Source organism: Microcebus murinus, chromosome 1, assembly GCF_040939455.1.
Source record: "Microcebus murinus isolate Inina chromosome 1, M.murinus_Inina_mat1.0, whole genome shotgun sequence".
Lineage (NCBI taxonomy): Eukaryota > Metazoa > Chordata > Mammalia > Primates > Cheirogaleidae > Microcebus > Microcebus murinus.
This window is the reverse complement of record NC_134104.1, coordinates 14,850,908-14,864,218: the sequence shown is the minus strand read 5'-3', so window position 1 is coordinate 14,864,218 and position 13,311 is coordinate 14,850,908. Positions and strand designations below refer to the sequence as shown.

General features: G+C 38.5%; 1 protein-coding gene across 2 annotated transcripts in view; it reads left to right on the top strand.

Annotated features, from left to right (window-relative positions):
• The first annotated feature begins 1,975 nt into the window (after positions 1-1,975).
• Positions 1,976-13,311, top strand: part of MAP3K7CL (MAP3K7 C-terminal like) — a 44,410-nt gene continuing 33,074 nt past the window's right edge. Inside the window, exons 1-2 of one of the 2 annotated variants that reach the window (XM_012764479.2) lie at positions 1,976-2,247; positions 4,632-4,740. In XM_012764479.2, coding sequence (XP_012619933.1) covers positions 4,671-4,740 — 70 coding nt within the window. In that variant the 5' untranslated portion in view covers positions 1,976-2,247; positions 4,632-4,670. Of the gene's footprint in view, positions 2,248-2,286; positions 2,375-4,631; positions 4,741-13,311 lie in introns of those variants that run through there. The other variant, XM_012764478.2, reaches the window with a different exon arrangement.

Below are 13,311 nucleotides of genomic sequence, written 5' to 3'. Positions count from 1 at the left end.
ACTGGGTCCTTTATTCTGTAATGATCATTTATCCTCGAGCCTGTTATTTAAATTGTCTGCACGTCAGTTTGCTCCATCTGTCTAACAGGGATGACAATACTGACCATGAGAGTGGAAAAGAGATTCATTTGATAAATTATAACACATTATATAAGGGGATATTATTAGCCATAAAATAACATCCAAACAGTAATAATAATTCCTGGACAGAATAGGTTTATATGTGAATGTTTTAATTGTCTGAATCTGTATGGCTTTATTGCTATGTGTATCATAATAAATTAGCCTTTTATTCATTAGATTAAGGAAACCTGCTAAGTCCTTATACTTATTTATTTAATTTTGTTTTGAGCAGTTTTGGGTTTCCAGAAAAAAAATGCGTGAAAAGTACAGAATTCCCATATATTTCCTCATCCCTTCCACCTTTAATTTCCCCTATTATTAACCTCTTGCATTAATGTGGTACTTTATTACAACTGATGAGCCTATATTGATATATTATTATTCACTAACATCCATAGTTTATGTTAGGATTCACTCTTTGTATTATATATCTATGGGTTTTAACAAACATATGACATGTATCCACCATTGTAACATCACACAGAATAGTTTCACTGTCCTAAAAAGCTCCCATGCTCCACCTGTCCTTCCTTCCCTTATTTTCTCTCTGAACCACTGATCATTTTACTGTCTTCATGGTTTTGCTGTTTCCAGAATGTGTCATACAGCATGTTGCTTTTTCAGATTAGCTGCTTTTATTTAGTAATATGCACTTAAGATTCCTCCATGTATTTTTGTGGCTTCATAGCTCATTTCTTTTTATCTCTGAATAAGATTCCATTGTCTGGAGGTACTGCAGTTTGTATATTTATCCACCTATTGAAGGACATCTTGCTTGCTTCCAAGTTTTGACAATTATGAATAAGCCTGCTACAAAAAAGTTTATCTGTGTGCAGGTTTTCAAGTGGACATACGTTTTCAATGCATTTGGGGAAATAACAGGGAGTGTGATTTCTGGATCCTGTGGTAAAAGGATGTTTAGTTTTGTAAGAAACTGCCAAACTGTCTTCTAAAGTGGCTGTATCATTTTCATTCCCACTAGTAATGAATGAAAGCTTCTGTTGCTCCACAACATTACCAACATTTGCTATTGTATTTTGAATTTTGGTTATTCCAATAGGTGTGTAGTGGTATCTCATTGTTGTTTTCATTTGTAATTCCCTTGTGACATATGGTGTTGATAATCTTTTCATATGCTTACTTGCCATATGTATATTTTATTTGTTGAAGTGTCTATTCAGATCTTTTGTCCATTTTTTGACTGCGTTGTTTGTTTTCCTATTGTGTTTTAAAAAGAGTACTTTTTATGTTTTGGATACCAGCCCTTTAACAGATATGTGTTTTGCAAAGATTTCCTTCCAGTCTGTAGCTTGTCTTTGCAATCTGCTAATATTTATTTTTAATTATTAAACCTCAATATCATAGTCCAAGTATTTTTAAGGACTAATGACATCCAGGCTTATAGTTGTTAAAAAGGTTGAAAAATCCTAACACCCCATTCCTGTTTACCATTGACTCCTTTTGCGGTTGGTTGCATTTGTAGAATGGATCAAGTCATCAAGTCCAACACGGGCTCAACCTCAAACCTCACGTTCTTAACCGGGATCATCGCTGCTATCATCTGAGAGTTGGCTTGTGGCCTGTCCAAGTTGGCTGGATCCAGCTGACCCGATTGGAGTGGCCGACATTTTTGCTGACTGGAGTCATGCTATCTTTGCCAGTTTGCTGGAATAGACACAGGCACCGATTGGGTCATGCTGAAGACATTCCTGTCTTGTGAAGCAAGTCTGTTTGTATTTTAGGTTTGCCAGGACTAATGAATTAAAACATTTGGACTCTCCACAACTTGCTGTTTATCAATGTCTCTGACAGGAGGAGGGTTTTCTTTTGCTCTTGCTTTTTCTAGAAGTATGACAACATCCTGGCTGCTGGAGAGGCAAGGGAAGGAAAGAGGGGTTGTGGAGGGAAGCGGAACGGGGAGGTCCCGTGGGACGCTGGGGTCTGGGGCAGAGCAGGTAGCAGCGTGCCACCCCGACAGCTGTCTCTGCTCCTCAGATTGTCAGTGGCTGCTATGCAGCAGGTGCAGCCTGGTCTCTCGCTGACTCTTTACTCCACAAAGGCAACGACTGGCCAAGGCAGTGGCTGGCCCTGGGTTACACAAGTGCAGACACTCAACTAAGTGAGGTAAGCAAACAGGTGTGAAAACTGAACTTAATGCTCAGAGCACCAGCAACTTAACCAAAGCTCTGTTACAGCCTGCGGCCGAGAGAAGGAATCAGTAGTCTGTTTCCCCAGGCGGTGTGATGAAAAGGCAAGTTGGTTTAGGGGCTCTTGTGGTCGATGTCGTGTGGAACTCTAAGTCCACCCAACCTTGCCACCATCCTTTTGGAGGCAGACAGATGTTCTCCATTGCACGGAGGGAAGGGACTCTAATTAGCTGTGTCTATCAATTCCGTTTCTCGTAAGTGGGAACCTTACCAGAGATTTATTTACAAAATTCTGGAGACAAATTTCTACTTCTTGTGCTTTATTTCTTGGTGCAGGAAAAGTGTTGGGAGATTTAGCCAAAAAGTGAAGGTTTCCATCCTTAGATGTTAAAGTGGTTGGGTGGTTGCACAACACATAACAGTAAAACTTTTCGTTTTGGCTAAAACTTTAAGAGAATTTTAATTGTTTGTTCTGTTAAATGTGAGACAATCCATGCTGTTCTCCAGGAACAGGTGGCTAACCAAGCACTTGATTCTAAGCAGATGGGACTAGATATAAGTGTGTCAGAGTTATGATAAAACAAATCCTGAGTCAAGTAACAGCAATTTTATATTACCATTTTCTTAAATTAAATGTTTCATGTTACTATTTCTTTCTAACTTAGAATTACATGACGTGGATAGTAGCAAGCTTTTGGTTCAGTGCTATTTGTAGTGTTAAATGAATGGACCAGATATGATTCTAACTGGGTGATAAACAGTTGCTGTTTTTTCTCCAAAGCTATACTAGGTGTTTAATATAAGCCAGTTCTTTGTTCATATACTGGAAAGATGATTTCGTATGTATACATGTCTAAATAGACATGTATATGTACATCAACTTTGGCTCTATAAATAATTTTAAAAACAAAATTCAGTGTTCTGGACACTATTTTTAGATAGATAAAAGTTATGGGAAAGAGAAACCTTGCTATGAGAAAATGTTCTGCTAAAGCAGTTCCCAGAATCTCCCTAAGGATGGCTAAAGAGATTATTTATATTTTGCCATATTTAGAGACATTTTTCTCAAAATATCATTCAGATTTTTTGGTTTACTGTCTACATTAGAGGAAAATAGAGGGTTTAGGGAAGGCAGGACTAAAAATAGGAAAGTTAAATATGTATATATTTAAACAACAAAGATACGTTTTTATAACAAAATCTTTTTCTAGTCCCTGTGAATATCAAGTTATTAAATATCTTAATTAAAATGTATTTGAGCCAAATTCTCTTTTTATAACAAAGAAATATTCTTGCCCATCCCATCTATCTGTAGCATGTTTTTTCATTTATTCTATTAATATCTCAGTTTATTATTTAAATGATAATTTAATAGATGGAGTAGAACATCAATAGGATATTTTGCGTTTTGTCTTTTGCTTGGATCATATATTGTTAAGATGTGCAAACTTAGAAATGTTTGATAGATTTACAGATAGCTAATCAGATATTTAAAGTACATAATATTTGTCCTATAACTGAGTATTAGTTTTATGAGCATAACGTATTAATATTCATAATGTAATTAAATTATTTTTGTTATTATTTAAATGATCCCATGATAGTCATTCTTTACCATTCTCAGATCAATAATTCAGATTCAATTTAGGCCTTTGAGCATGAAAAGCTAGTCTAATTTGAAGTCGTATGTTACCCTATTAAGACTGTATCTCTTTTTATCCTCCTCAATTAAAAATAAAACACTATATATAATTTTAAGGGCCAGGATTGAACTGGTCAGCATGAAAGGATACTGAAAAAGTGAGGCAGGTGGAGATTCTTGCCACATATCATTCATTCTGGATGTATATTGAAAAAGTAATTATTTTAATAAATTAGAAAAATATTTTGTAAATGGGGAATGTGAATAGTAAAAGAAAGCTTAGAAATTTTTTTTTTTTTAATTTTTTTTAAAGAAATGGGGTCTTGCTCTGTCGCCCAGGGTGGAGTACAGTGGTGTGATCACAGCTCACTGCAGGTTTGAACTCATGGACTCCAGGGATCCTTCTACCTCATCCTCTCGAGTAGCTGGGATTACCACTGTGCACCACCATGCAGGGCTAATTTTTAAACTTTTTTTGAGAGATGGGGTCTTGCTATGTTTCCCAGGCTGGTCTTGAACTTCTTCCCTTAAGTGATCCTCCCACCTCTATCTCCCAAAGTACTGGGATTACAGGAACGAGCCACCATGCCTGGCCGAGGAGTATCTTTTAAATAAGGAGGCAATGCTCATTAACTTCCCCCTATAATTTCCAGGGTCCTCTAAGTATTCAGAGGGATGATGCTGGGCAAAGTGACAATGGCTCTTTCTTGTCCTCACAGCTGGAAGACCCAGGAGAAGGCCAAGGCTCAGGTGCCCACATGATTAGCACCGCCAGGGTACCTGCAGATAAGCCTGTACGCATCGCCTTTAGCCTCAATGACGCCTCAGGTATACTCTGCTCTTGGAGAAAGGGCTGCCCCCTTTATGTCCCATCTTTCTGCCATGTTTCTAATTCCACACCTCTGTAGAAAATTTAAACGTGCATGTTTGCATGACCTGATGATGGGGAGTGTGGTATTTCACCACGCATTGTTAGGTGGTGGCTTCCAGGGAAGCCTCCGGTCACGATTTTCCCCACCTCCACCTGGAATCCTCTGGTTGTTTTAGCCCTCCTCCTTTCCCCCTGCCATGTTAGCTTTCCTTTTAGAAGAAAATCGATCGAACCATAACCATTTCTAACAATAGATAACTGTGTTATTGTCAAAACCGCATGAGGAAACATTTATTAAGGGCTGGCAGATGGTGAGGTAATATAAAAATATCACTGTCCCGGTTCCAGCAGCCTAAGTTCGAAATGCTGGTTTCTCACTGGTGCTCCCACACTTCCGGGGAAATAAACAAACTTCAGCAGGAGTGATGAATGGGACAGGTGAGGAGGAGCCTCTCGAAATAGTAAGGTCTGAGGTGAGGCTGCCATACTTGGAGCCTTTCGTCACGGCTCCCCTCGGTGACCTCTTAACACACATATTGAATTGCACCACTCTTGAACAAAGGACCTCCTGTGGCAGGAGGTCACAGTGGTGAGGAAAGGAAGGCTTGGCTGTCTTCCACTGGCGTTGGCCATTGCTCTTAGTTTAGTTCATTTGTTAAAATCACATGCTTAAACAACATTACTATCTAAACCCTGGGTCTTTTGAGGTCTCTCGCTTTTTCTCTTCCCTTCCCCTATAATCCCCATGTAGGGGCAGTACTTTAAAAAGCAATGACTGAAAAGGGACAGAATCATTCCAAAATAATGCAAAGTAAGGAGCTACTGTGAAGTCTGATGTTACACAGCTGATATAAGCTTGGGGTTACTCTACCAGGTGATTATAGAGGTGACACATTTACACTGTAGTTTCCCAGACTGTGTAGCCTGCATTGGAGCATGTATTTCATAGTAGGAAGAGGCGAAGCCTTGACTCTTCATGATCTATTTTTCCAACACTCTTCCCATGACCTGCTGTTGAACTATGGCCCCACTCAGGGTCACTCTGAAAGACAGTGGTGAGGGGAAATCCTCCTAACAGGCAAATCGATCCACCCCAACATAGAAATGACAACTGCATTAATTGTACTTCTTTATTGTATTAGGCATTCACGTATATTATTTCTGATCCTTAAAACAGTCATGCAATATAAGCATTAATGTTCTCTATGTACAAAGACAGAGATTGAGGGCCACTCTTCTCTTTCCAATGTCTCAAGAATGCCCCTTTTGAAATTCATTGTTTTTAATAGGTAGCTTCAGAAGGTGTTATAACTTATTTTAAGTAATTCCTACCCTTAAGCTCCACAAGAAGATGCTTATGAAAAAATCTACCAAAATTAATTATTTTTATCTTATGATCAATGTGTCTCCATAACTATAGAGAGGACACCCAACTGGAGAATCTCAGGCAGGAGAATCTCACCCAACAATGAACAATGGGGTTCATTGTTTCTCAACCTTGCCTGATTAAAATAACCATCCGTGAGCACCCATATATGTTCCAAGGCCCCATTCCTGTATATTCTGATTCAGGAGACCCGTTACTTTTCTTTTTTTTTTTATTTTTATTTTTTATTTCGGAGTATTAGGGGGGTACAAATGTTTTGGTTAAGTAAATTGCCTTTGTACCACCTGACACCATTACTTTTCTAAGATCACAAATGCAAGATTTCAAGGAACAGTCAGGACCCAGGACTCTGTATTTTTGCACACACATGAGGTTGTGAGTACACAAAAAGCACTTTGCAGATATTTGGGAACACTCCTTCTGAATTCTTGAATGAGGAGCATGTGGAGTGTCACCCAGAGCAGCACTTGCCATCCCACAAGCTGTGCATGCCTTTTGAATTCCAATGCATGTGGCCTGCAGACCACACATTTAAGGGGAAAACAAAGGAAGACATCCTAGACTTTCACAGTAAGTGAGGAATCTAAGGAGGGCTTTAGAGGAATAATTCCGTATTGTTGGATTTATTGCTGATGAATAAGCAGAGTCCATGAGAAAAGGAGATATTTTTGCTTGTGAATGTTGACGTGTTCATTTCTTATAAGCCTAGTCTAGTGCTCATTTCCCCCAGTCATTTTAGGACTATATATTCCTGAGATGTTCTAGTGTAGAGGTTAAGGACACAGGGCTTTGGAGCCAGAGAGGTGTGATTTCTAGACCCATCTCCATCACTATTTGTATAATCTTGGATGAGTGTTCAGCATGGCTGAAATTCAGTTTTCCATAAAGACATGCATAGTAGTAACTCACAGGATTGCAGTAAGAATGAAATGACACCTTACAGGTAAAGTATTAGCAAAGTGCTTGATACAAATTAAGCATTCAATTTATCCCTGTACTTACGATATTAATAGTTGACTGTGGAGTATTAAGGCACATGGAAACCACTAAGGAGTTGTGTGTCCCACCTATATATCACACTTCTACTTGATGTCAAGGTAGCTTTAATAATGTAACTGACCAGTAACTATTTAAGGACTAGTTATCTAGTTAGTAGATTGAGGGTGTCCTACTTCTCCTCTGATCAATTAGCTGACCTTTATTGAGTTTCTGTGTTTCCAACATTCTATTAAAGGTGGCAGATGAGTAAAGGGATGTGCAAAAGAAGATAACAGCATAATCTTTCCCAGGAACTTTATAAGGCAAAGAGATTTGGATAAAGTCTGTGCCACCTAGAGCAGTTGGTAACAGCTTCTCGGAAGAGGTGATAGTTGAACTGGACTTGAAGGCAGGTAGGGTGTGTAGGGGCAATACAGAAAAGGTGTCATTTCTGGGTCCCAGGTACAAAAACGGGGGATTCATATCTTTTAATGAGTTTTCTTTCTTTTCACTCCAAACAGAAGACATGAACAAAACTTAGGAGTCAGAGTATGATGTGTTCAGGAAATACTAAAAACTCTATTGTAGCAGAGGTCTGAATGGTGGAACAGTAACATGTTGTCTGCTGAGCCCTGCTTTGAGCCAGGCGTTGTGGTGGAGGTTACCTAGATCACCTGTTTAGATAGCAGTGGGCTAGAGTTACCAAGTCAATCACAAAAGTTCAGCAAAAGAGTTTGGACTTGATCGGAAGCAACAGAGTGTCAAAAGTCCTTAAGCATGGTAGTGAAATGATGAAACTGTTAAAAATCTGGTAAAATAGTCTGGAATGTGGAGACATGAGAAAATGGAAGAGGCTTTTTTAATGGTATAGAGACAAGGCAATGAGAACCTAAGTTAGAGAATGAAATGGGATGACTGGATTCAGAGTACATTTTGAAGGAATGGGTAAAAGGACTTGGTGATAGATTGGCCCTGGTAGACGGGGAGTTGGTTAATAGTTTAGTGATAGTAGAATAACCCACAAGACTGCACATAGACAGACCATGGACCTGCAGGGGCTTAAATAAAGGAAGCCAAGTTTTTGAAAAAAAAAAAAAATATAGCCCTTTAAAATACAATCACCATTTCTAGCCTATCATCAGAGCCCTTCATTAAGTAATACTTAGCTAATTGTCATTCTAAGAGGCAGCAATACCTGTCTTTAATAAGCTTATGGCATGATTGGTATTACTTCTAAACTGGGAATTCCAAAGTGCTAACTTTCTAAAATGGGACTTTCATACAATTAGTTATCTTAATAGAAAATGTATAGAAAAGAAATATGAATCCCACTTCTTGGATTATTAGAGAATCGCTGGCCGTTCTCCAATCAGAGAGAATTTACAGTTGGATGGACATTAGGATTTCATGTTAATTACTTGAGAGTTTTCTTTATTTTTGGCTGAGCTAAAATCTGGCACACACTCTCATGTAAATTTAGACCTTGGCTTTGGAATTCTCTTTCTCTCTCTTTTTTAATGTTTTTAGTTTTCATTTAGAAACAGTCAATGATACTGGTATCAACTCAAGCTGGTAGCTTTTTAGTATTTGGTTTTTAAAAATTCCTTCAAGCTATTAGAAATTTTCATATCTGGACATGAATTAATCATATGACTTTTAGTTAGAAAAAAATCCAAGACTCATTCCATTGGTGTCTCTTTTAAAAAATACCATTTTCTCCTCAAGCATCAGGGTGTCTTATGTGGCAGTGGGAATTAAGTAGCTTAGCTGAGATAGCCATCCTTGAATTTAATTTATTATAACAAAGCTGGGTATAGTGTGAATGTCTTTTTATATACACAGGTAAAACGGGCTCTCAGCAAAATTGTGATGCAGGTGAAGTCTCTCTTGTCATTGTTCTCTTTCTTCAATTTTCCCACCTTTGGTATTATTTCCCCTGCCCTCCTCGGGGTACAAAGGTTTCTGGTAATATCTTCTCTCCACACTCTTAATCCTTGTTGTCCGGAATGAGTCTGGAAGACCTTATCCACAGGAAGCTATAAATGAATATTGAGATTTACCTTTTTCTTTCTCTTTGGGATTTTTTTTTCCATATTAACGGGGGACTCAATAGGAATTCAAAAGATAAAGTTTTCACTGGGATTCAGGCAAGTTGGTAGGAAGGGTGTTTGGGAGAAACAGTGGCTTAGGCAGCCATTTGGAATTCTCTCCGGTCACCTTCTGTCCCATCCTGACCCTGCCACTAAAGCGGCCTCAGCAGGCGGTGACAACATGCAGTTGAAAACTCCTCAATGGCAGAGCAGGAGATGGGTGTCTACTATAATCACATTCCTGATGGAGCACAGGCTTGAAAACCATAGTAGAAACTTGATTATCTTATAACATCAATAATGTTAAATACAATATTGATAATCACTTGGAGTTAATTATTCCTGTGTCAGATGAGGATTCTTTGAGATACAATAGGATCTATTGTTGCTTAAGGCTGTAAAGACAGGCCATAAAGGAAGCGAACATTTCCTAAATAGAGAATTTATGAGCTTTTACTTGTATCTTCTCATCAATTTAATGTTGGCAGCAACCCCACAGGAAGGTGTTATTCTACCCATTTTAACAGGCGTGGAAATATTGGCTAAGGGAGCTGAAATAACTTGCTGCAAACCAAGTGGCTAATAAATAGTACAAGGGTTTTTAAAGCCAGGTCCTCAGGGCTGTTTTTACTTCATTACCCATTGAGAGGCAGGGACCATGTAATAGTAAGTGAAAGCGTGATTGTTCCTGGCAGAAAATAGCTTCCCAGGAAGTGGCCATGGGGATGAGCCAAGAAGGTTACTTCTGGTATGTTCTGATAGCAGAGAAGAACTGGAGGGGTACATTTTATTTGGTGGTGTCCTGATGGATAAATATACTTCCAATAGGCTCTTGTTGAAGCAGATGTTTTTGGGAGAGTATGTGATAAGCTAAGTGTGTCAAAATATTCTGACAATAGGATAAATTGATAAGATTCACAAAATGATAGCTACAATAATAGTGAATAGATGAGTGTTTCTAAGAAACATAAAATCTGTCCTTAAACCGAATCAGGTCTCTCTTTGCAGAGAAACATCATTCAGTCTACTGATGCATGATCTTGTTTGCCTGATCATTTTAGGTACTGGTTAAGTAACGTTGTGTTTATTAGTTATATAGAATTGACAATCTGCTAGGTGTCATATCAAATCTCTGCCTTTATATCTGTATTCACATCCACATCCATCTCTATAGCTATACTTTTAATCTTATGGGCCCTGAAAAGCCAATGTACATTAAAGAATTCACATCTCTAGTGTTTAATAAGCAGAAAGCAAAGTTTAATAAAGCATTTGATGTGTCTCAAAACTATGTGGTACTCTAACAAAAACCTAGATATCTAGCAATTAATTTTTTTGATACATTAGGAATGTGGATTGGCAGCCTTATATCATTTATTTTATTTTTCTTCTTCTTCTTTTTTTAAAAGACAGGGTCTTGCTTTGTTGCCTGGACTAGAGTGCAGTGGCATGATCATAGCACACTGCAACCTCAAACTCCTGGGCTCAAGTGATCAAGGATTACAGGTGTGCACTACCATACCTGGCTGATTTTAATATTTTTTGTAGAGATGGGGTCTTGCTATGCTGCTCAGGCTGGTCTTGAACTCCTGACCTTAAGTGATCCTCCTGCCTTGGCCTCCCAAAATATTAGGATTATAGGCATGAGCCATCATGCCTGGCCTGTTTATTTTATTCTAAAAATAAAATATTAATCTTGATTTAGATTTAAAATGAAAGTACTCAAAGACTTTCATATGTAAGTTAAATATTTTATAACCTTTCATATAGAAAGTGTTTGTTTTGATAGGGAAGTAAAGAAAAAAATCTTCTTAAATTCAGGTTTAAATGAAGAGAGTAAATCCACAAAACCTGAGGTTATGGCTACACCAGGAAAATCTTTCTTAACTGGCAGGAGGAGGACTACGTAATTAGAGCCAGTGACTTTGACATGGTGTGTTCTCTTTGTATTATTCAGATAATGAAGAATAATACTGCTAAGCCCAGCTAGTACTACCATTACTACTACTACTACTACTACTAAACATACACAGTCTCCTCGTCTCCACATTACCCCTGTGGTCAGGTTTATGAAGAAAAGTAAGCTTAATTATATTAAGCAATTATTGTTATTACTTTTTTTTCCCTAGGTGCTGGGCTTTAGGTTAAGTAATTGGCATATGCATTCCTTTATCAATAGCATGTTTCTGAGATAGGTAATACCCACCCATTTTGCAGAGGAGAAAACTGACTCTCAGGCAGAATACACCGATTATTCATGTTCACCCATTAAAAAGCTGTCAACCTGAGGTTGAAATGCGAGTCTGTGTCTTACTGAACGTTGCACCCACCTACTGTGTATTTAATGGTAGGAGCTTTCACAGGCAATCACTTCCCAGGAAAGTTTTTGTATGAGCCTCAGTATGGAAGTCACTGCCCAAACTCACTTGCCTCGTAAGTGTCAGTTTGTCCCTGGTCCCTGCAGGACAGTCTCCAGGACACCAGTACTCAGAGGACATACAACAGGCAGGACCAGCTGTATCATTTGCAGGGCATGGTGCAAAATGAAAACACAGGGCTCCTCTTTCAAAAATTATTAAGAAATTTAAGACATTGTAGTAGAGCATTAAACCAAGCGTGGGGCCTGTCTGGATGAAGGGCTCTGTGTGGCCGCACAGGTTGCATGCCCATGAAGCCAGCTCTCTGACTGCAGGAAGCACAGACAGATTCAGTGGATCATGGGCAGGTCTCCCTCTTGTGTTCTGGGTGGGGAATGGGGTGGGTTTGGGAATGTCCTCTGAGCATGGCTTCCCTCTCTCTCTTGAGGTATTCTCCCCTATGTGGAAACCTAAATTCTTTCTAGCAAGAATTTAGGGTTTGCCAGACTAGACCCAGGTATGTCTGTGATGGTTAGCACAGTGGGAGAGAGAGATAATTGATTCCAAAGACCAGTCAAGATGTTGTTTAGAACAGTGGTTCTCAAATCCTCGTCTGTTGACCTGGTCTGGCTTTGATGAAGTTTTTTACGTCTCTGATATTAAAATGAAAGAAATACAGACATGGGAGTGACGGTTTTTGGGTGTGCGTTTGTTTTTGTCTATAAAGCTAAATTTATCCAATATAACAACCACTCCTTTATTCTAAGATTATGTTTGTCTTATGATTTTGGTGTTAAAATATTCTGTCATAAAGAGATACTAATGATACACAGTAGTTTTTTTTTTTTTTTTGAGAAAGAGAAGGGCGTTATTTGTTTGAGGTCTTATAACTAATAAATATCTGGATCAAAGGACTAGTTAAATCACACAGTAGTTATTTTTGAATTATCTTTATTAGCTAAATAAAAAGACATTTTAAGGCATGATCCCCTATATTTTAGGGAAAATTTTACTGGTTCATGAAATATAAATCTGGGAACCGTGGACCCAGAGGTGAAGAGAAGCATAGTGACAGGGTAGGGAGAGCCCAGGCTGGGGGACACACCTTATTTTACAGGGCCATTAATCACAAAGTCTTGGGCAGCTTCTGCCCCTTCTTGGGGACCTCATCCTTAGCTCTACTCTGTGAGGACTGGACCAGATGACTGCTTAAGCCTCTTTCAGTGCTTGTATTCTCTGATAACTCTTATCACATAGCTCTCATTGCAAAATCACAGTGAGGATTTGTATTACAGACCCAATGTGTCCCATTTATCCAGCTCATCAATTCAGGTTTAAACATGGAGAAGGAAATTTAGGAGAATCTGCAAACAAAATAATCATGAAAACAACTCAACAGCTGCTCAATAAGTGTTGCAATGGAGCCCATTGTAAAATGCACCATGGTATGCCATAATGCTTGGGATACCAATAAGAAAGTTCTATCTTAAGGACCATTGGCTTAGTCACGTTGTGTTTGCCAAATAGGCAGTGAACATCTGTTTATTTAAAAAAAATTCCTCTTTAATTCTTTGCTTTATATTTCATCCTTTAAAAAATTCCTTAGGATACATTTTGCTTCGTCCATTAACCCTACAGTGCCGTATTGGAGAGGAAGCTTTTAAATTACTTCCGAATGCATTAAAAAATATGATACAGTGATTTGCCAATTTAGCA